The 25,113-nt window shown below is 39.6% G+C and overlaps 1 protein-coding gene across 1 annotated transcript; it reads right to left on the bottom strand.

Annotated features, from left to right (window-relative positions):
- Window positions 1-1,168: 1,168 nt before the first annotated feature.
- On the bottom strand, window positions 1,169-25,113 carry LOC139477344 (SEC14-like protein 3). The gene is made up of 12 exons (XM_071259898.1): window positions 24,991-25,113; window positions 17,662-17,731; window positions 17,101-17,144; window positions 15,263-15,419; window positions 13,278-13,372; window positions 12,138-12,213; window positions 10,637-10,717; window positions 9,149-9,232; window positions 7,283-7,389; window positions 3,845-3,984; window positions 3,591-3,757; window positions 1,169-3,023 (listed from the first exon to the last, which is right to left on the bottom strand). The coding sequence occupies exons 1-12, from the start codon at window positions 25,042-25,044 to the stop codon at window positions 2,869-2,871; spliced, it is 1,230 nt and encodes a 409-aa protein (XP_071115999.1). The 5' UTR covers window positions 25,045-25,113; the 3' UTR covers window positions 1,169-2,868.

Here is a 25,113-nt window from a genome sequence, read left to right as displayed (position 1 = left end):
TTAACATAAAATATATCAATAAACCTGTTCTAAATTTAATATTAGCAATTTATGCTGTGTCAATTTTACGTTGATAAATCAACATAAGAAATTAAAATGTTTAGGCAAAACAAATATTCAGGTCATGTAGTACATTTTACAGCACATACACAAACCAGAGGCCTCAGTGACACGTGAATAAGTAAATAGCTTATAACAGGCAAACACTGGCAATTTGTACGGACATAAAAGCTATAGGCAAAAAAAACATCAATTATATATTGAAAATATCCATAACATTAACAGCAGTTGTGAATAACTAAAAAATACACAAGAAAATAACCAAAGGCCATTCATTACCCAACAAACTCAAGTGGCATAGGTTCTCAGTTACCTCCCCTTGCAGGAAGTACTTGTTATCTCCCTTTGCACCAAGGTCATGGAAACAAGGATGTGGGCTGCTACACTACACTATCAGTTTTCATTTAAGAGATCCTCTGACCTGACAAATTATTTTTAATCAAGTTCCAACCACCACTAATCTTAAAATTTTGCACAAAATAGAAAAAGACTATCTGAGGCTGCAGCAAAACTCATCAAGCCTCAATAGTGTATCCACATTCCTAGTGAAATGTTGTCACTTTGAGGGGGAAATATACCCAACACTCTGGGTGAAATGTTGTCACTTTGAGGGGGAAACATATCCAACATTCTTGGTGAAATGTCACTTTGAGGGGGAAATGTATCCAACACTCTTGGTGAAATGTCACATTGAGAGGGAAATATGAATGTATCCACTCTCGGTGAAATGTTGTCACTTTAAGGGGGAGAATGTGAATGTATCCAAATTCCTGATGAAATCATGTCCCTGTGAAGTGGAAATATGAATGTGTCCACATTCTTGGTAAATGTTGTCCACAGTGAACAACCCTCAAATGGTAAATGATGTCCAGCAGCTGACCATCATTCTTCTCACCATTGTTCACAATACACTGATCACAATATCACAATATGAACTGAGACTTGAGGAATGACTACTGAGTTGATACATAAGGCTAAAAAAAATAATAGTCTGGGTTCTCAGGCACCGCCCACATCATCATAAAGTTCGCCGCACGTTTCGTTTATATTTCCATTTTGAACACCCCCCCCCCCCAAAAATAAAATAAATATTCCAAGACCATGGTAGTCAACTACTGTATTCCAGTATTTTTCTCATCAAGGAATACATTTATGTAGGGAGGCCCTTTGGGTACATACTAGTTTGAAGAACCGAAAAATGAAAGAAAGAAGACACAGCCCGCCCGCACTATATTTAAAAAAAAAAATATTTTTTTAAGCCTAACCTGATAATTTGACCAGGGTTGGTGTGAAAAGCGGACACAACAGAGTTGTCCCATCGCATGGTAAAAGTAGCTCCACAACCACCCCATGCAATAAATTCCCTGACATTTCCCTGAACATGCTGAACACTATGCTCTATGAGGTATGTTTATTCCCACTATCCTCCAATCCCAACATTGTTCTTGATCCCTTCAATACCAGATACTTTCACATGAGTCATTGTGTGTTTGGTCTGGTGAACATAAATGCAAACATTGAATATTGTTACTATATCATTTTCAAAGAGTACAAGCTGACATGCCTTGACATAACTGGAATATTGTTAAAAGCAGCGTTAAACTTTCAACCAGTTCTAAAACCTACAAATCCTTCCTGTGTAACTTCAGATGCTATGAACGATCATCCCTGAAACCCCAAATACCAGAATACAAAAATACAAACATGCCAGCTTGTAAGTCCCTAATTCTAAAACACATCTTAATTTCCTATAACAAAACTTAAAACATGCACTATGATGCACTAATACTTCCACTGGGTGTCTTTAGAAGCATAATAATGGATCAGGGTTAGAACAAATTAAAAAAGTCTAAAACACATCTTGATTTCCTATAACAAAACTTAAGACATGGGCTTATACCTCCCTGGTAATCCTTTGAAGCCTAATCAGGATCAAAACAAAACGATAGCAGACATTTCTCTCCTTTTCTAAAATAAAGTCATCTTGTGTCATAGATGACAAGTCTCTCCTACTACCCCTGACAGAAACATGAGCCTGCCATGGTTTGTATTTTAAGGTATGAAAGCATTTTACTCATGACTTAAGAGTCTCGGACTGTTTATAAGAATTGAGCTGTGGTTTTTACAGTCGAGGCACATTGTCGTGCTACCAAACTAGAATAATTTACTATATACACTCTTTACACAGGATAGGCAATGTTTCTGTTAGCATGGTAATGACAACATAGAAATACCATGTTTTTTCTGAGAAACAAGAAATGTTTTCATGTTGTGTTCATGTTGTCACAAGTTCAAAACTTCTCATTCACTCAAAAAACAAGGTATTTTCCACAGAAACATCCAAGAAGTTTTAAAGGATGGTTTCAAATGAAATTTTTGGGGGGAAGGAAAATTAATTCACAGACCTAACCATAATTTCCACTTGAATCTGCCTATCATTCATTTTACAACATCACTGCATTGTACATGAGTGAGTGAGTGAGTTGGGTTTAATGCTGCTTTTAACAGTATTCCAGTTATATGACAGCATGTCAGCTTAATGTGGGAGGAAAGTCAGAAGTGAGCAGATCTCAGACGTTTACCACTTTGGTGAAACCCACGAGCAGGGGTATGGTGCTGACAAACCTAGAAACAAGAACGAGACAAACCGGGATTCAAACTCATAATCACAGGTTTCTGGCATGCCCAAGGGACACAACTCTGTACAGGGAATTGCGCCACCTTAGGAGACTGGGCCAGTATTGTTAATGAAGTCATGTCATCAGTCCAAAGAGGTGTTATAGTTGTGTAGTATTACCACTGTGAAGGTTAGCTGGTGTATGTATCGTAGAATGAGTTGTCACTGTCTTGTGAAGGGGATCTGGGCATCTGCAGGTCTGTCACGTCTGGCTCCAGGACTTCGATCTGGTAGAAGATCTTCTTCCCCCGGGCCCAGCTGTATGTGTTGTCAAATCGAACCACATCTACAAATACACCCATGCACTGAACATACTAAGGGTCAGTCGTTGGGGAAGCAGTATATGTTGAAATTGAACCACCCACCCATGCACTGAATATACTAAGGGTAAGTTGTTTGGAAAGCAGTATATGTTGAAATTAAACCACATCTACATATACACCCATGCACTGAATATACTAAGGGTAAGTTGTTTGGAAAGCAGTATATATGGAAATCGAACCACATCTACATATACACCCTTGCACTGAATATACTAAGGGTCAGTTGTTTGGAAAGCAGTATATGTTGAAATCGACCCACATCTACATATACACCCATGCACTGAATATACTAAGGGTAAGTTGTTTGGAAAGCAGTATATATGGAAATCGACCCACATCTACATATACACCCTTGCACTGAATATACTAAGGGTAAGTTGTTTGGAAAGCAGTATATGTTGAAATCGACCCACATCTACATATACACCCATGCACTGAATATACTAAGGGTAACAGAAAGCAGTCATCAGACAGCTTGTTTTTAAACATTCAATGTCGAAACACCTAATAGATAAGGGGAGGTAACTCACATGTGCCTGTCTCCTTACAAGTGAGACTGCCATCTTCAGGCACCAGGTGACTATTGACCCTCGTTGTCGCCATCACAGCCTCCATCTCACCAGCCTTCTGGCGACCGTCCTTTGTACGACGATAAACTCCAAAACCGATGTCAAACCCGTCTGTCTTAAACTGCCACCTAGAGAACAAGATTTGTTGGGTTGTATTGTTGGATTGGGTTCAGAAAAGAACATCAAAGTGTCTCCAATCCAGGTGTGGAACCTACCTGATGGCACTATTCTTTACTTTTATTTCGTAATCCACTTGTAGGGATGACCCTCGGCCGATGGTGGACTCGGTGAAGCCGGCCAGGTTAGCGATCTGCTGGATGTAGTAGGACTCCGGGACTTCACCCCCAAAACAGATCTGGGAACACAGTGAGTTTAACAGTATTACATTTGTTACATTTGACCACTTCCTAAATGGCATTTTGTATTTATAGTTTTCGGCCATGGGAGCCGTGCCAATTTACACTTGTCAGAGGGGTACTCAAAATAGGTGATCTAGACTACCAATTATTGGACTTTCAATTTTGTGGAAGCCTCCGTCGCTGAGTGGGTTAGATTGCTGTCTTTGTGTGTTGGCGATTAGGTGCCTCACTCTGGCAGTATGTGTTCGATTCACGGATGGGCCAACTCCAAAAAGTACTAGAATCTGTACTTTACTAAAAAAGTGTTATCCCAAATATAACATTTGTTATATCATGTTATTTGTATAGTAAATATGTAAAGGGGGAGTTGGGTGATTTACTGTTCGTCTGCGATCTCGAACCAATCTGATCAGACAAACAAAAATTTGAATTCATCTGGGAAATATGGGAAGTCGTAAACATTTTCATAATTTATTCTTTCATCCCGAAAGACAAAACGAAAGGTATAAACATTACTACAATTTGGGTTAGAGGGCAAATTCCAAGATTCTTGTAATGACCTCGTAAACATTTTCATAATTTATTCTTTCATCCCGAAAGACAAAACGAAAGGTATAAACATTACTACAATTTGGGTTAGAGGGCAAATTTCAAGATTCTTGTAATGACCTCCCACATTGACGGCAGCAATGTTACCAAGAGTGTATTGAAGGTTTCACATGCTGGGAAGGAGCTTGGTAACGCTACAGCTAAGGGACACAACTCTGTATAACTAAGGGACACAGCTCATTCATGACCAACTCGTGTCATTGGGGGACAAGCCTCCAGAGGGAATTCATATTAGTGGATTAACATCAGAACTTCTTCAAACAAGAACGATAACTCTATTTCTGATCGATGAGTTTAATAGCAACAAGAAAACAGTGTTATCACTATTCCCCGCCATAGGGCACATAGTATGTTTTTTGTTCATATAGTAATAATTTTTTTATTTGAAGTTTACACGATATACGGCTTTTCCATTGGATGAGAGGTCGGTCACATGACCGCGAAATTGACGTTCATAAGTGTATGAACGACACAATTTGACGTTCATACGTTTTTCACGAGACCGTGTTCTTGAAATGACGTAAACACTGACGGACTACTTCCACATTCCTGGGGAAACCCCTGGGAATTCCCTAGCACGAAAACATGCGTAAGTGTTCTTTCTGATCATTTAGAACCTTTATTCTTGGTCTCAGCGTTTCAGTATACCTTGAGAAATGTCAGAGAGCGTGACTGCATGATAGTTCACGAATATCCTCGCTACGGCCCATCCTAATGAACAAACGATGAAATGCACATCTAAACTATCGTAGTATCGACTTGATCCGTGCCTAGGCTAACATTGACAGTCTCCAGCAATCTATGAATTTACCTTTGTGTCTGTTTGACGCATCTTTATTCACCTTTCAATGATCGGCCAGTTGATCAATGATGACCAACACATATAACCGCCAAAGGTTCATCAACAACTTCGGAAATCTCTCCCGTCACGTTTATCGTGTCGGCCATTTTGAAGTCTTGTACTTGATGTAAATGTATTACGACGCACTGTCACTGTGACTGACTTACTGAGGCAGTTCTCTACAGACCTTTCTCATCTAATGAGGATATGATTTGAACACATGTGCTGCGTAAGATGTTTCTGGAGAGCAAGTTGTGCACCCATACGCCAATGTCACCTCTCTTTTTGAGGAACTATTTTACACATATGTTGTTGTATGTCTGTCAGTTTAAACATGAAGTCACACGTACTAAATAAAATTGTTTAGATCTTGACCTACATCCTTTGAGGTAAGAAATTGTGATAAAAAATTATAAGAATTGACTTTCACTTTGTGTGAGTTCATTGGAGTATGAACCTTCATAGAGTGAGGGCCAAACATTGTATGAACGTCGTCGCAAGCTCCGACGTTCATACAGTTTGGCCCTCACTCTAGGAAGGTTCATACTCCAATGAACTCACACAAAGTGAAGGTCAATTCTTAAGTGAATATCGACTATAAAACACAAGTCGTATAAAGCCTTAAGAAAAGTTGGGCACTTGGATCACTTTATGGCATCAGAAAATATGATTAAATGTGAAATTGATACACAAAAGGACCCAATAATTTATGGCACCAATTCTCGAACTCATTCTTGATAAGTATCTCTAGGATAAGTGAACTTCAGTCATTTCTGAGAATACTTGACCCCACACTATGCACTAAGTTGAAAAGCATGGATCATGGCAGTAACTGTGTTAAAGAATAATTCACGGTATCAATTTTCGAACTCAACTTTGACAAGTATTTCTTAGAAAAGTATGCATACTTTCATTCATGTAACTTCAGTAGTTTCTGATAACACTTGTCCCCATTTCACACATAATGCACTGAGCTGAAAAGCATGAAGCAAGGGCCATAACTCTGTAAAAAATGAATTTAAGAGACCAATTGTCAAACTCATTTGAGTTCATGACTAGTTTCCCTCAACATACCTGTGTCATACACTTGGAGATTCCCTCAACATACCTGTGTCATACACCTGGAGTTTCCCTCAACATACCTGTGTCATACACCTGGAGTTTCCCTCAACATACCTGTGTCATACACCTGGAGTTTACTCAAATAACCCGTGTCATACACCTGGAGTTTACTCAAATAACCTGTGTCATACACCTGAGGCTTCCTTCAACTTACCTGTGTCATACACCTGGAGATTCCCTCAACATACCTGTGTCATACACCTGGAGTTTCCTCAAATAACCTGGATCATACACCTGGAGTTTCCTCAACATAGCTGTGTCATAGACCTGGAGTTTCCTCAAATAACCTGTGTCATACACTTGGAGATTCCCTCAACATACCTGTGTCATACACCTGGAGTTTCATCAACATACCTGTGTCATACACTTGGAGTTTCATCAACATACCTGTGTCATACACCTGGAGTTTCCTCAAATAACCTGGATCATACACCTGGAGTTTCCTCAACATAGCTGTGTCATAGACCTGGAGTTTCCTCAAATAACCTGTGTCATACACTTGGAGATTCCCTCAACATACCTGTGTCATACACCTGGAGTTTCATCAACATACCTGTGTCATACACTTGGAGTTTCATCAACATACCTGTGTCATACACCTGGAGTTTCCTCAAATAACCTGGATCATACACCTAAGGCTTCCTTCAACTTACCTGTGTCATACATATGGGTTTTGCTCACTTCACCTGGATCGTACATCTGGGGTCCCTCTCAAAACTCACCTGGATCATACATTTGGGGTTTCCGTCAGGGTCAGTCTTTGTTCCCCCGTAGTGGGTGGGCAGCTCCTGAGGGGGGATGTGGTTTATCAGCACCTCTTTGTAGTTGGCTGCAACAACCAGGAAGAGACAATGTCTTATCACAGTTATTTTTTTTTCTGGGCGGTAAACCCCAGAAACATTCCCTCAATCAAACCTGCATGGTCAGCAAATGGTTTCCTTCAAGGTTCTTTTTTCTTTTTTGAGTGATACTGGATACTCATCCAGGGTTTTAGGCGACACAAAAATGTGTGTCCAGTGCTCACAAATGTAGAGAATGGTGGCAGAGATAATATATCCTGCATTATCCACACACAATAGTATTCATTGTACCTATTGCAAATCAAGAGCAGCTATTGGTGTCTGTTATTTCATCCATCAATCATGACTACTGTCCACATGATCACTGATTCATTCCAGGCTCTAAAGTAATTATCAAAACACAGTACACTACACCATTTCATTACTTTACAGGACCCTTCAAGGACCCTATAAAATTAATTACTGTGGGTCCTCTGTACCCCAACTTTTGTTAAGTCAAGGTAAAAAAATCTTCAAAAAAATTATCCCCTTTTTTTGTTCAGTGTATAGAGGTTATCACGCGAGTATCCTGCATTAGGAATAAACATTGTGTTTAGCGAGCCTTGTCGAAGTGTGTCCGAGAATTTTATTTTCAATAACATTGCGGGAAATAGTGCCTAGTGAATACATTTTTGATCTATAGATAATTTTTTTTTATAAAATCAAATGGAATACGTATTTCAGACATTGTGAAATGTGATAGATTTAATAAATGAATGATATGACAAGTAGGTTAATACAATTATAAACTATTTTGACGTGACTTGGACGGTCTACCGTGCGGTGTGACTTGTGGCTTTGAATGGCCAACAGTGTTGAAATAGTTAAACTAGTCACCACTGCGCTTTGCGTTGACAAGCTTTGATGGTATCAGAGAAGGATCCCAGCAAGAAATATCAGAGTGACTTCCCTTTGCTTTACGCTCGACGAGGAAATGAAATCTATTTTTTGCTTGAACTTTTTGTCGAAAAGATCGGCGGTAATAAAAAAAAGGGAATTTTCATTTTTATTTTTTTTTAACATTTGGACTTTGAAAGAGCGGCGCATCCGTAAACCAACAAATAAAAAAATTATCCCCTAAAATGAGTGTGACTTTTCAGTGCCCGGTATTCCCTCATTAAATATACCAGGTAGCTCATTTCACCACACCACAGTATTCAGGGTAGAATAGGTCTTCAGCAACCAATGCTTGTCGTAAGTAGTGACTAACGGGATCGAGTGGTCATGCTCTCTGACTTGGTTCATGTATGTCATCGTATCCCAATTGTGTAGATCAATGCTCATGATTTCAATCACTGGTGTGTCTGGTCCAGACTTGATTATTTACAGACAGACATCACATAGTTGGAATACTGCAGGGTCAAACAACAAATAACAAAAGACAACAAACACTACACGACCGCCCACTGAGATTCCATGCTGCATATTAACCTGGATACTCCATTCAGACCCAGTATACTGACTCCGTCTTTTGCTATGACATAGACAGGGATTCGAACCAATGACTTTTCTCTCTCCAGACAAAAGCTCTATCCACTACACCACAGAAGTGGTTGAACTACAATGAGTGAGTTTTGTTTTACGCCACTTTTAGCAATATTCCAGCAATATCATGGCAGGAGACACCAGAAATTGGTTTCACACATTGCACCCATGTAGGGAATCAAACGCAGGTCTTTGGTGTGTCGGGTGAACGCTTTAACCACTAGGCTACAATCACTAGTTTCTGAACAATCAGTGGTAACTCACACCCAAGAATCTGGACTTTCTTCACGGTTTCTTCACTCAGGAAAGGTCGAAACAGATTGTAGGCGATGGGAAATATACGAGGAGCTGTATTAATACAAAATACATCATATATAGAGAGGAAGTTTATCTTACCCAAAAACATGCTTATCTCATCGAATGACCTGACATACTTGATAGAATCATGAAAGACACTGCAACTCGTGAAAATGTCATAAGATATGACAAACATGTTATTTGACTAGAAAAGACATTTGTTAAGTATTTTCTTACTGATATTTGTCTGTCATGTCACTTGAGTCGAATATTGATTTAAATATTTCAGATATATACATTTCTGGTATTTGATCCCTAAATACAAAACAAAAAATCAAGAATACTATTTTGCAAATATGACCATGATGACACATACACAGACCAATCTCAATAAAGTAAGATCTAAGTTCTCGCTGAACCATAACAAAGATCTGAGGACATCCCATTACGGGTCAAGTCAGCGTGACCTTTCGCAAACTTTGACCGACCACTGAAATGACTAACAAGAAGTCGACATCAGCCGATTAGAAAGCAGCTTTCTCGAGCTTTACGGCACTCGTTTCAACCTGGTGACTTCTATTTCAGACTACGCTTGAAAAATATGTTGACACAGTTCTCGATTAAAATTTTGAAAACTGAACAAACAAACATTCCGGAATGTCTAATATATGGTTGAGATTGTATGGCAGTGCTACGGAAGCAAGAGACAGACGATAATTTTGATGGAATCAGTCGTACGGGCCGTAACTGTCATTCGGAATACCCCATGTTAAAGTTTTCGAGTTTGCATGAATAGGAAACACATTCCAACTGTCAATTTTTACGATATGGTAAGCGATGCTTTGACTGGTTGGATCAAAGGTCGTTCTGACGTGACCCGTAATGGGATGTCCTCAGATCTTTGTTAAGCGATAGCGAGAACTAAGATCAGATTTTAATGAGATTGATACAAAGATTTAATCATTTATGTAGCAGTGTTGCTTACACTAAACAGTAGTTACAATACCAAGTATATTATATGACCATAAGGCTTAAAATAAATAAATAATCGGTTCTCAGACAATGACTTTTGAAAAAATAGTGTGGGCAGGCGGTGTGGTTTTTTTCTTTGGCTTGTTCAAACTAGTAATGTATGTGCCCAAATAAACAGTTGTGATCCATCAACCTGGAAAACGGCCTCCCTACATAAACAAGCATGCAAACTCCTATTGCCGCCATGAACATAACACGAGATGTGCAGTAAAGCAGTGAACATGTAAAGGGAAGTAACTGTGTGCTATACTGGATCACATTGGTTTTAAGTACTAGGATTTTATTAAATGTTTTTTTGGTGCGGTAGACTTTATGATGATGCAGATGGTGTCTGAGAACCAAGACTATAATTTTTTTTAACCAAACTGAAGTATTTATAATTTCAACTCAACCCGCTTTACTACCAAACCCTGTGTACCGTACCGTTGATAACGAAGGATGACTTCAGGGTCTCTGGGTAGTGGTCCTCGAACATGGTGATGAGCTCACACATCACATCCACCCCTGGGGACAGAAAGCTTATTTTCTTATACATATATACTTATTTTTCATCACTAATCTTCATAACTATTGTTGGATATATTACACAACAATCAAACAATCTGTCAAATATTGACCAAAATGAAACCCCATAACATGAAACTAATAATCAGGATACAATCTCAATGCTCGTCTCCCTGTGGGAATTTCTGGCAGACTAGGTCCACAGACCTCAATGCTTGTCCCCTGTGGGGATTTCTGGCAGACTAGGTCCACAGACCTCAATGCTTGTCCCTTGTGTGGATTTCTGGAAAGACTAGGTCCACAGACCTCAATGCTTGTCCCCTGAGTGGATTTCTTGAAAGACTAGGTCCACAGACCTCAATGCTTGTCCCTTGTGTGGATTTCTGGCAGACTAGGTCCACAGACCTCAATGCTTGTCCCCTGTGTGGATTTCTGGAAAGACTAGGTCCACAGACCTCAATGCTTGTCCCTTGTGTGGATTTCTGGAAAGACTAGGTCCACAGACCTCAATGCTTGTCCCTTGTGTGGATTTCTGGAAAGGCTAGGTCCACAGACCTCAATGCTTGTCCCTTGTGTGGATTTCTGGAAAGACTAGGTCCACAGACCTCAATGCTTGTCCCTTGTGGGGATTTCTGGAAAGACTAGGTCCACAGACCTCAACGCTTGTCCCTTGTGTGGATTTCTGGAAAGACTAGGTCTACAGACCTCAATGCTTGTCCCCTGTTTTGATTTCTGGAAAGACTAGGTCCACAGACCTCAATGCTTGTCCCTTGTGTGGATTTCAAGGCAGTCCAGGTCCACAGACCTCAATGCTTGTCCCTTGTGTGGATTTCTGGAAAAACTAGGTCCACAGACCTCAATGCTTGTCCCTTGTGGGGCTTTCAAGGCAGTCCAGGTCCACAGACCTAAATGCTTGTCCCTTGTGTGGATTTCAAGGCAGTCCAGGTCCAAGGACCTCAATGCTTGTCCCTTGTGTGGATTTCAAGGCAGTCCAGGTCCACAGACCTCAATGCTTGTCCCCTGTGGGGATTTCAAGGCAATCCAGGTCCACAGACCTCAATGCTAGTCTCCCTATCGGAACTCTGGGGAATAATAGGCCCACAGATCTCAATGCTTGTCTCCCTACGAGGATTCTGGGGAATAATGGGTCCACAGACCTTAATACTTGTCTCCCTGTGAGCATGGTCACGACTTTGGGGATGAATAGGTCCCTGGTACCAAAATGGATGATGGAATCTGGATAATTATTTGAAATTGTACCTTGAAGGCATCATTTGTTGCTCATGCTATAAACCAGTTGTTTGCCTCATGCAGACTTCATTATCTACATGCTGCCGCAATATCATTGGAATAATTGAAAATGGGACTTCTTGAAAGCCAGTTTTGCTTTTAAGGAACACTTTCACAGTGATTAACTCACCTGGTTTCCAGAGGTGCTTCATACTGAACTTGTCCAGGTCAAACACTATGATGATTTGAGCAGCCTTGTGACCCTTCTGGCAACACACCAGGAATGAGTTGAAATATCATGTATGTTAGTTTGTTTGTTGTTTAACGCCGCACTCAGCAATATTCCAGCTATATGAAGGTGATCCGTAAATAATCAAGTCTGGACCAGACAATCCAGTGATTGACATCATGAGCATTGATATATGCAATTGGGTTACAATGACATGCATCAACCAAGTCAGCGAGCCTGACCACCCGATCCCGTTAGTCACCTCTTGCAACAAACAAAGTCGCCTTTTACGGCAAGCATGGGTTGCTGAAGACCTATTCTACCCCCGATCTTCACAGGTGTGAAATATAAAGTGTGAGTGACTGACCATGTGATATTCTGAGGGGGCCTGAGATTTTATCAAAAAGAATAAATCGTCACAGAATATTCATGAAAAAATGATTGGACTTCAGACTGTTGAGGAAAAATGAAATTGTCTGCCACAACAAATACATTTTACCAAGGTGTCTTTTCTTAAGAAAATATTTAGGCTTTTAGTTTTAATTAAAAAAAACCTTGTATGCAGTTGTAGGTGAAAAAAATATCTAGTTTCCTTACAAAATCCCCGCCCCACCCACATCATGAGTGAGTGAGTATGGTTTTACGCCGCTTTTAGCAAAATTCCAGCAATATCACGGCGGGGACACCAGAAATGGGCTTCACACATTGTACCCATGTCAGGAATCGAACCCGGGTCTTCAGCGTGACGAACGAACGCTTTAACCACTAGGCTACCCGACCGCCCCTTCACGAATTTCTTATGGTCGGTCCCTCAGCAGCAGGACCAGGCATGATTCATTTCATTTTGTTAATTTTGCAATGTTATCATAAAGTGTTCTTAACCTCTCAAACAAAGAATGGACAGGAAAGCAAAAACGAGTTTGAAATTCTACTCACATTTTGCGTTGTCTGAATTGGCCTTAAGTGGTCTTACACCCGAGACAAATGTAATGATTACACCACAACTTATGATCAAATGGACATTGTGGATAAAGTAACCTGGATCAAGATCAGTCAAGAGATGATTTTGTCATGTTTGTTTCATGTTTCTGCATCACTGACCTTCTCTTCTGCGGTCCTGAAAAGGTGGTAAATCTTCTCCATCTGCAGAACCTTCATCTTAATGATGTCCATCTTCTTCACCGACTGCAGAACACCTGCAACAACATGAGACAGTCAGACAAGCACTGAAACAGTGAGTGAGTGAGTGAATGAGTGAGTTGGTGGATGGGTGAGTGAGTGAGTGAGTGAGTGAGTTGGATTTAACGCCGCTTTTAACAGTATTCCAGTTATATCGCAGCGTGTCAGCTTAATGTGGGAGGAAAGCCCGAAGTGATGCAGGTCTTAGACGTTTACCACTTCAGTTAAACCAACAAGCACAGGTATGGTGCTGACAAACCTAGAAACATAATCAGGGCAAACTAGGATTCAAACCCACATTCATAGAGATCTGGCTAGCCCAAGGGACGCAACTTCGCACAGCAAATCGCGGCACCTTAGACGACTGGGCCACCCGTGCCCCCCTACACTAAAACAGACAGACAGTTAACAATAGTAATATTAAAGAATCAGGTGGTCCTTAATCTTTGTTGAATATATTAGGATTGTGATGATTCACTGACACCTACGATATCATCCATACTTAGGTCACATGATACTTGAATCATATAAGCCCTTATATTTTGTGTATGCTACAAGGGGCACTGTCATATCAATATTTGTAATAGGTGACCTATGTTGATAACCGCCATGTGTCAGTTGTGAAGGATACTGAATGAGATTGAATTAGTTTTGTAACAACCCTCCCTTTCCCTTTCCCCTTTTAGACATGTTGCCAAGTTCATGTCATGTAATATACGTCACCTTGATAGCCCCAAAGGCTCTATTGGCATTTATTCAAGTTGGTATCTACTAGGGTTGTTACGATTCACTCGCATATTCTGTGAATCGAACCGTATCCATTCATGAATTAAATTCGTTATTCCTGGTTACTAGAATCGAATATTTACGAATATGCAGTCATGTTCATTTACATCCCTGTACCTAAAACAAAGGCTTAATAAATATAATGACATATCTGATTCAAATTTCAGTAGTACATAAAATATAGAATATATTCAGGATATTATATGAGTGTTCATTTTATACTGTTTACAACACAAGTGTCTAAATACAAGAACTGGGATTTTTGTTGTGACGAGCGAACACTTCAACTTCAACCCCAACCCCACCTCCCCTTCTCATCAGAAACATTGCACCATGATCCATGACTTTGCCCCATCAGGGCAACGTCGACTTCAAGCCTGAACAATGCAGCACAAATTTGAAACAGAAAGTTCTATGCTTCTAGCTGCCTAACAACAAAGACAGCAGCACTTCCGGGTTAATGACATCACTTTCAATTAGGAAAAACCTCTCACTAATACAGTACATTAAAACAAAGTCCCATGCCACTACCTACCTTTAATACAAAGTTACCAGCATTTACGGTTTAGTGACCTTCAATGAATTGATATCATATCTGTAAAGTTAAAACTAGTTCCAATTATCAAGATATGGGTTTGAGGAAGTAAACTTCACACTGAAAGAGAACCGTGAATGTCTGGGGTAGAATAGATCTTCAGCAACCCATTTTTCTTGCCATAAAAGGCGACTATGCTTTTCATAAGAGGAGATCGGGATCGGGTGGTCAGGCTCGCTGACTTGGTTGATTCATGTCATCGTATCTCAATTGCATAAACCCGTGAAGATTCCGGGGTAGAATAGGTCTTCAGCAACCCATGCTTGCCGTAAAAGGCGACTAACGGGATCGGGTGGTCAGACTCGCTGACTTGGTTGATGCATGGCATCGATCCCAATAGGTCATCGTATTCAAATTGCGTGGATCAATGCTCATGATGTCAATCACTGGATTGTCTGGTCCAGACTCGATTATTTGCGGACCACCGTTATATAACTGGAATAATGCTGAGTGCTGCGTTTAACAACAAACAAACACACCGAGTGTCCTTGACCTTCCTTGCCATCCAGACTCGTCTATTTCTTACCTTTCAAATCAATGTAACCAAATGGCTCGTACCACACAGGGCACCCCTCGTTGTCATGGCCACAGAAGCCCCCAATGTAGTACTTCTGTAAAACCTCCGGCACCTTGTAGTCTTCACGTATTGTATCCGCCCCTATATGTTTCCTCCAAGAATAATCCTGTAACCATGGTAACCACGAAATGTTTCATATTCATGACATAAAAATTCCATCATACAAAGACATGACTCTGTCATTTCAGCAGATTCACAAGTTATCGGGGAATCAAGAACATGATGAAAAAGGTATTCTCATTGTATTCTTCAATTGGGGTTGGTCACTGGGTGAATTATCTCTTTAGACACATATCTAAAGTAATTCCAGCTGTACATGTCAAAAAATAGGATAGTTTTATGTGTCACACTTACACAACAAAAGTGTGTAATCATTCCAATTGTGTAGGGTGTTTGAAACAACTTTCCAGGGCCCCGTTTCCCAACCATTGTACTCCTGTACTTTACAAGAACGTATCAAGACCTGCTCAAAGGCCGATATTTGGCTCCAAGTCTGCAATTTCAGTAAAAATTCTCAACTTTGAAATAAGATTTTCTCTATTCATGTTAACATAGATATAACTAACATTATTAATTTGTAGAGCTGACTTGTATACTACAACAGGACCAACAAAAGGAGGCGACATTACTGTATTGGATAAAATATAAGCATGCAGGGGTTAAAAAAATACCATTGCCCTATGCCCATGTCGAATAAGGTTCAGATGCTGGGCCAGTAATATACATTTTCTAGCATATTAATAGGGCAAGTAGGACACAGAAAAAGGAACTGGGTCAAGTTTCACAAGGATGTAATCATGTGATCATGTTACAATATTTCATTGGCTAATATTCTGCTTGTGTCCCAGACTGGCAATCTAATTTGCATAGTTACACCAGTCAACCAGTTGGGATTACCCGGTAATACACTTCGATGTCAGGCAGGTCACCAAACACTGAGGACTAGGTTTGTTTCATTGATAAATCATGCATATGGCACCTGCTTCTTGGAAATGGAATGACAGACAGTTGACAACTTTTGAAGCTTTGTTAGCTTTGATGAAACATTTTATTTGAATACACCAGTCACCGTCAAGGCTCACGCACTCTTGATCACGAAAACTTTGTTGACACATGAGTCAAACTACAACAAATATGACTTTTAACGAGTCAATGTATGGCATTTTTGGTAAATCTATCCATTCTGTGTCGACCAAAGTTTGTTTCAAGGAATCAATAGCGGTAATCTGACCATGGTTGATGTAAGAGAACGATGAGCTGTGCGATATTACTTCACACATGATTTCGCCAAAATGAATGTAAACAAATACTGAATGAAATTTTGAATATATTACAAACATAAGTCCGGATATACAATGAACACGTTTTTATAACCAGACAGTGTAATGATGGGATTATATTGTGTACTTCAGTTCAGTTCAATAGCGAGGGAACACTGTATCTCTGATTCTCAGTTCTGTAGATGTAACATTTACTGAATTTACAAGCTTGATTTTGGGCAAGTACATTTTAAAATAGGGCAAGTAAGAATGTTAGTCATACTTGCCCTTGGTCAAGTAACATTTTTCATAAATTTTCAATCCCTAGCATGATAAGGAGGACTTTAAAAAATTCTCAATTTTTGCACAATACTTTTCCCCAATTGGCTTGCCAAGGGCACTTAGTTTGGAAGCCTTTATCAATTCCTCCTTCAACATACAGTCAAGACATTTGTAGCGCTACGTTTCTTTGTTAAATAGGCCACAGTTCAGATGAAAATTGTTCACCCTGTTTTCAGTAATACTCACATTTCTAAGCATTGTTTCAGACTTCTTCAAATCAAAATTCCTGGCTGAAAAATGAATAAGACATACAAGATATAAATTTGACAAGGTCAATGTGTAAAAACAGGGAACCGACCTCTGTGGTGGTCTGGTCAGAGTCAGACCGCCAAAGGGGTCGGATCCTCGGGGCCTTGTCAGGTCAGACCGCCGAAGGGATCAGGGCCTTGTTTCGCATATTGAAGCAACCAAGATGCAAATAGTGAAATGTTACTAACAGGAGACCAGCTTTCTAGGAGACCAGTCAATATTCATCAGTTGACAGGTCAATACTGATCATGTCAACAATCGAGGTCAAGGTCAGTCACAAGAATTTTGGGTCTCATGTATGGTTTCATCAAATGGTACGGATTAACCAATGAAATTTAAAGTTATTGATAGAGGTATAATAACTTGTAATGGTGTTATAAGGAGTGTATCGATTTACATGTACTAGTTGAAAACTGGTAAAAATTTAAAATAATGACACTTTCATTATGATCATGATGATAAGATTTCTGCAAGTTGTCTTCTACATCCGATACTTACCTCTCAGCCACCGGAGTATGTAATAATCATCATGCTCTGGTTTTAATATGTCCTTCACCTTGTTCTTGAACTGTAGAGAAAGAAAAATGTAAAACTGTGTATGGAGAGTTCTCCGATTAGAAAAATCATTGGTAATGTTGGTATTTAATAGAGGTGAAACGATACAGCAAGGTCCTGACATGATACTTATCACGATACATTGGTCACGATACGATATATTTCGCAATACACATATTTACATCAAATTGTGTGACTATAAATATTTCGGAGCATGTTCTAAAGGAAAAGCTAGCTATGGACACATGTTCGTTGCGGCTTTTTTTCGAAATGAACTTGGAGTGCTAATTACAGCACATTTTGTGATAGTTGACTGACAAAATTGTTGGGGAGTCATTAAATGAGTAGTAAGTGAGTTGGGTTTAAAACCACTTTTAACATTATTCCAGTTGTATCACGGCGTGTGTCAGCTTAATTTGGGAGGAAAGCACGAAGGGATGCAGGTCTCAGACATTTACCACTTCGGTGAAACCCACGAGCACGTGTATGGTGCTGACAAACTTAGAAACATAATCGGGGCGAACCCACAATCATAGGTTTCTGGCGTGCCCAGGGAATGCAACTCTGCACAGCGAATCGCAGCTCCTTAGACAACTGGGCCACCCGTGTCCTGAGTAGTAAGTAATGTATTTTAGCAAGTGTATCGTCTTGTATCGATAAAGAAAAAACAGTACCATGTATCATATCATCGCAAGAAAACTTACAATGCACAGGTGTATTGTTTCAACCCTAGTCTTTTAACACTCATGATGCATGTCTTGAATAGAAAATTGACACTTACCCAAAAAACAAAACTGGTTCCTTGGTACTGGTAAGTATTGCCAAAATCAGAATATAAGTATTATAACAAGATTCCTTTATATTATTTTCCTCTGATCCTACCGAGCTAGTTAACTATAAACATGATAAACCAACCGATTTTGTGAAAACCCATAAAAATAATTCCGTCAATGAAAGAGTGCAATATTGAGCTTCTCATTTCAAAAAGGTATATCCTTAAGTGAGTGATTGAGTGAGTTGTGTTGAAGATACGGTATTTTTTATTGAGTTGGGTTTAACGCCGCTTTTAACAGTGTTCAAGTTGTATCACGGCGTGTCAGCTTATTGTAGGAGGAAAGCCCAAAGTGATACAGGTCTCGGACTTTTACCACTTTACTGAAACCCATGTGGACGGGTATGGAGCTGATAAACCTAGAAACATAATCCGGGCGAACCAGGATTTGACTCTGTTATGATTCATTTCTGGCGTGCCACAAGGGAAGCAACTCTGCACTGCGAAAAAATATGTGCCAAAAACTTCTGAGACTGCTAGCCCAAATTCGACTTTAAGCGTCATCTTATGTACATTTGGATGTTATTATTAGACTATTACTAGCTGTGCTTACTAGAACAAATTCAGGCTTCGGACAAGTAGCTAAAGTCGCAGAATGTGTGTCCTAGTTTAATCATATTAATACTCATTTAATAAGCATCTCTTTATCATTTTTACTAAAGTGATTCACATGCAAACACTCACATAAATACATGAGATCTCATGTATATAATCATGAATATAAACATGTACATAATGAATATATTCAGCCAATCCAGCACCAAGATAACGGACATTATTTAGTCTTGAGAAGTTTCGATACTTGACAGAATATTTCAAATCAAGAAAAAGCATCCCTACTTGATCGTCTGTTTCAAGAGTGAATGAGTGAGATGGGTTTAATGCCTCTTTGAACAGAAATGGGCTTCCAACATTGTACCCATGGGGCGAATAGAACCCAGGCCTTCCGCGTGACAAGCAAACATTTAAACGACTAGGCTACAACACTGCCCCGTTAAAAATAGACACATGCAAACAGGCAGACTTCAGATATTGTTACACAATTGTTCACGTAGGTAATTCAGCGTGTGTTCTGCCAAGGCAGCTGCCTCACTGGATTCTTGCAGATATTAACTCTCAGTGAGACAAGGGGCACATTCATGTAGATGGGTTTATTTCATATAATTATGGGTGTCACTAACTGCCTCAAAAAGAGGTGATATCACTGCTGCTACTATTATTGAATGTAAACGCTGTGATTTTCATTGCCTTATGTGTCTCAACATGCTCAATGTACGATCAGGGTATTACAAATGGTCCAATCAGAAACAGTTATACACATTTCTTAAAAATAGTAGTCATAGTTCTGATAATGCCAAAGATGATTCTCTTTCAAATGACCCCAGTATCGCAGAATCGCTGACCACAAGTAATGTTAGCGATAGACAGAATGTGTCGCTTGGCCTGAGAGCAACCATGGTATCAGGCTGAGGAACATCTTCCCAAGGCAAGGAGTTAACTGACTATAAAAGTCCAGTTTCCACCCTTGCCGAACTAGGCTTGAATTCCTGGGCTCGATCGTAGAACCACCAGTGGTTATTACAGGTTATGTCCCTCATAAGCCTCTCCTATGGACCAAACAGATTCCACCTCTCATATCACTTGCATTTGTTTCAAACAAAACGGCGGCACCGAGTCAAGGTGATCTGATCGATAATCAAGATCTATATTGTGATAAAACGCGACTTACATCACGAAGTGCATCAAATCAAGAGAGCACCTTGATTAGAAACATGAAAAGACTTTGAAGTTATCTGTTGACAACGAGTTGGCAGTGCATATGCTTTGCAAATCCTGCAATCGTCCGAAATCTGCAAAACAGTTTACTAACCGGATTTCGATTTCGGTGCGCAATTTTGATTGGACTATACCTGGACTGAACTCCTGCCTAGGTCGGCAAGGGTGGAAACTGAACTTGCCTCGGGAAGATGGCTGAGGAAAGGCGGAAAAACTAAGCAGGGTAGAAATTTTCAGGGAACCTGCTTTGTGACTGCACATTGTTGCAGCCTAACTCAGAAAGAAAGAATATGACATGTCAGCTTTGCATAAATCATGTGAAATCTAATTCAGTGACAAAGCAGCCTTCTAATTTTAGAACAAGAGCGAGACACATGCTGACTGCAGTGATCCCAAGCTAACTGTTGAGGCTAAATATGTATGACATAGGATGTTGTTGCTGCAATATGTAATATCTGAGAAAGATGCCCTGTGAAAATACTGTGTATCCTAATGTTACTTGTGGACAGCGATACTGTTTCCATAACCTGCATACTATGAGGTTTAAGTTTTATATGATCTCTCATAGTGTGGCCCCATAAGTTTTGAAAATGACCCCACGTATTTATGCTGAAGGGGTTCTGGTCCCCACTTGTTCAGTTTCTTGGCAGAACACGGATTAAGTAAGCTAACAACGAGTGTCGGTCTGACGTTGATTAATGAACAATTTGCATACTCGTATATGCAAGGGACCGATGTATGGTTCTCAGTAGGGAGTGACAACTTGGAGACGATGGCTTGTGGTATATACAGTTCTACTTTATACATGTTGATATATACATACAAAAGACACTATGTGCCTGGTCAGGACATGGTGGTAGAGGTTGTTGTCTAGGTGCCCCGGAGCACCCAGCCTATCCCTAGCTAGGCTAAGGGTATGACCTTTCTTTTTTCTTTTCTCCTCTCTCAATCTCTCTGGACCAAGGCTTATATAGCCAAGGTCACCTGACATTTAGTAAGTAATAAATATAAATGTAAACAGTAAATCATCAGTGACATACTTGCACATCCTGTTCAGGATGGCAGACGGTCGATGTACACAAAAATGGGGATTAACAAATAGGATTAGCATCTAATAAATCTAATAACAGCAATTAATTGTTTCAAGGCATATAGATGTCTCCAGGGTAATGAGCCTTTGCAATCAAATGTTCTTCAGACAATGGATGTCGTAAATCAGTCGCTATGACAAAGCACAAAGCTCGAGAAAAGCTGCATATTTGTGTAAATTACGCATTAAATAAACAGAAATATGCAGACAAATCAAATTCTGGCGTATCAAATATGCTAGTCTGTCTTACAAACCCTGATACAAATATATATCAAATACAGCCCATGCAAGTCTATAATGTTTGGCAAGTCTACATCTCCCTTTTATTATATCTTTATTAAGATAATTGAACAACTGTTTTTTTCTGTATAATATGTTCATTTCAGAGACTAGATGTTAGTCTACAAATATGCAACAAAAACAGTAAAAATGCTATTGAAATAAACATGATAAAACTAATGCCTATATTACAACTATGAGATAAAACGATTGCATATATCATGTATATTACATTTGTTAGATTGTGTATCAGCTGATCACAAAATTCACTTACAGACAGTTACATTCGGAAAAACTTGTGTGACAAACAAATACGAAAACAGAAAGATTCCAACTGAAAAGCACATCGTGCCAAGTCAATGTATCTTCAACAGTTGTTGATTGGTGATTAAAAAGATAGTCTTTTCTTACAATGCTAGGTTTTGCAAACAAAAATGGCTTCTCGAAGAAGAAGCCGCATGCAGACGCAGATGGGTATATTACTATACATTTAGTTTTAAATTATTTACATGATAACAGGTTTCCAAGTTAAAAGACCCAAATGTAAAGAAATGGGTGGGTAAAAATAATTTTTATACCCTCTTAAAACAGTTGATTCTCAATCACAATCAAACCCCTGGGTAAAATACCTAAATAACCAAAAGCTTATCTATAGCTCTGATGCACCCAGCTCTAATCATGCTAATAATGCTGACAAATGTAGTTCTACTATGTATCAAATTCATACAGACTTTGGATATACCCAAAGATAGGGTCTTTGTTTTGAATCTGATATGTCACTGGTCTGTTTTGACTAACAGTTGTCTTTTTTCTCTGTCACATGGGCCATTTTGATCCAATAGGGTGGTACGATTTGGCACTGGTCCATTTAGACCCACTCCCACCCTAAGCTATTGATTAACAGATTACAGAATACAAAGTAAATCTGATCGACTGACTGGATTGGGCGAAATACAGTCATACACATACCGTATTCGACGTAATAAGCACCCATGGCGATACTTGCTAATATATTGGCTAGTGAACAATCCCAATTAGCACCCTTCCAATTGATCAATGTACACAAGACTTATTCATAGTACGCACTCGTGTGTTATATGCAACCTTAATTACGGGCAGTTAAATTCTGGAAAAAATATATCTGTCATGTACAATACGCACAGACTTTTCTTTTGTATCATTTCAGGCTGTCAGCATAAACCACGAAATCTACAATCTTTCAACTCTTTCACCAAAACTTTATTCTAATATGAGCCCGCTATTTGTAATTTTGAGAGCGCCCTAGGCGCTTATTACAACGAATATTGTAACAGGAAAATTGAGGTGAGGTGAGCAGGTCAGGTTGAGATTGTGTGTGTGTGAGAGTGAGCCAGCATGCATGTGTCTACCTTACTGTCCTGTACCAATGCCAGTTTTATAGTGCTAGTGCACTGACATTCCATACAGGAGTTTATTATGTAGGAGATAAACATACTGTGCCTTTCAACGTAGAAAAGGTTGCCTGCACAATATGGAATTTAGAACCAAACGTGCAGCGTGAGATTTCAAATGTTTAAGTTAGCGCAGTAAAATCTACAGGTAACCTAGCTCTACATTGAAAACACAGTATGCTTATGCGAACTCTTTGGTGTTAGCCAATATATTGAGTAAAGTGGCATAGCTTGAGTCTATTGTTTTCAGTAGGTTGTTGATCAGAATTTATGGAATCACTGACAACAGCCTTTAAACAAAACATGGTGCTCCATATGCTCAAGCAGTTTGTTTACACCGTATTACTTCACTCAAACTAATGAGTCACTGGAAGCATGTAGCATGGCAAGTTCGTAAGATAACATGAGATGGAATCCCTAAACAAAACTAAGCAAGCCATGCCAATGTTTCGTTCCATACCGCACATCACAATTATGACATCATATCGCTCATTGTGATGTAAAAGATATGACATCTCACTCGTATAAGCGCTAAATAGCAAGCTCTCTGTTGTCTTCAAAACTTGAAATACATTCTCTTTGTAGATTTCTATCATGTTTTCTGCTCGATATGTATTGCCATACAACATTTGAATATTGTAGTTACAGCAACTTCCCATTTTGTAGTCTATAATTGTACAAATAATTATGTAAATATGCCTACTGACTAGGGCTGGGACGAGTCCAAATTTACTACCCGGGTACCCACCCCCCTATTACCCTACCCTACCTGGGTACTCACTGTAAGTGTCAAGAGCATGGGCAGATACAGAGTGGGGTGAGGGGGTGCGCATCCCCCCTTTTTATTTCGAAAAAAATCTTTATTTCTGTATAAATTACCACCAAAGACAATAAATAGATCTTAATTGTGCACCCCCCTTTTCAAAAAAGCTGTATCCGCCCATGAAGAGATAGGTACAAAATGTGCAATTGGTACTACATGTAGTTTGACCATAGCCCAAGCAAAATTCACTTAGATACACATATAGATTGATCTGCTCATGCATACACTGAATTTGAATAAAGCTTTATCTTTACTCAAACATAGAAGGAATGTGTGCATAGTCAGAAAGAAATGTGAACATTAGTGACTTGTAGTGTAGCCATGAAGTTCTAGATAACTTATATATATCACGAGACTAACCCTGGGTCCGGGTAGTCCTTCGAGTACCAGGGTCCTACTCAGTACCCACCCGATCCGAATACCTGGTCCGATTACCCGGTCCCAACCCTACTACTGACAATGATTGTAAAAGAACTATTCTGAAAAATATTAGCTTCTGCAGTGAAGTTGCTGTGAAAGGCTGTTTCAATTAGAGGGGGCTAATTGTGGTTTGACACCTATGATTGACAAATGAAAATTGAGTATTTTCCAAATTCATGGTAGAAAATATATCTGTACGGTCCCTCTCTGACAGTGTACAAACTCCGAAACAACCAGTCCATGTTTTATCTCTAATGACGAGCGCCAGACTGGGAAATAAATTAAATGACTAGTCCCTGTGGGATCCTCGAATATGTGCTACCAGGCCACGCAGAAGGGTGTCAGACGCCGCCCCATATTTTCGACAATCGACACAGCCAAGGGAACACGGGCAAGGTTTGCCTCGCGGGTTATACAGAAGTGTATTCACTGTTCTCATCATTCGCGCGTCTTTTCGGAGCTATAATATGATATGTGACAACTAAATAAATGAGCGCTTGTTTTATCTGATAAAGAACCCATATGACGGTATCATGGACACCCATATTCAACTCAACACCGTGTGACAGATTACACTGAGGGCACCTATCGATCAGTGACTATGACAACATAATATTTTTACCTTTTCCAAAATGTCCTTCTGTTTCTGACTGAGATCGCCGACATTTCCACTCATTGTTACTTATGTCCCATTCAACAATTTCGCTACGGTGGGCGACCTGAAAATAAGAAATTATCTACACTA

This window comes from Haliotis cracherodii, unplaced genomic scaffold (genome assembly GCF_022045235.1).
Source record: "Haliotis cracherodii isolate W230 unplaced genomic scaffold, xgHalCrac1.p SCAF_33, whole genome shotgun sequence".
Classification (NCBI taxonomy): Eukaryota; Metazoa; Mollusca; class Gastropoda; order Lepetellida; family Haliotidae; genus Haliotis; species Haliotis cracherodii.
This window is presented reverse-complemented; position numbering and strand designations above follow the sequence as displayed.

Bases quoted from the DNA above. Each gene is read 5' to 3' on its own strand.
- LOC139477344 (XM_071259898.1), bottom strand. From the start codon at position 25,044: ATGAGTGGAAATGTCGGCGATCTCAGTCAGAAACAGAAGGACATTTTG. The intron at 13,373-15,262 runs GTAAGAAATAGA...ATGTTGTTGCAG, and splicing joins TGGTTACATTGATTTGAAAG to GTGTTCTGCAGTCGGTGAAG. The intron at 7,390-9,148 runs GTGAGTTACCAC...TGGTTGTTGCAG, and splicing joins GAAAGTCCAGATTCTTGGGT to CCAACTACAAAGAGGTGCTG.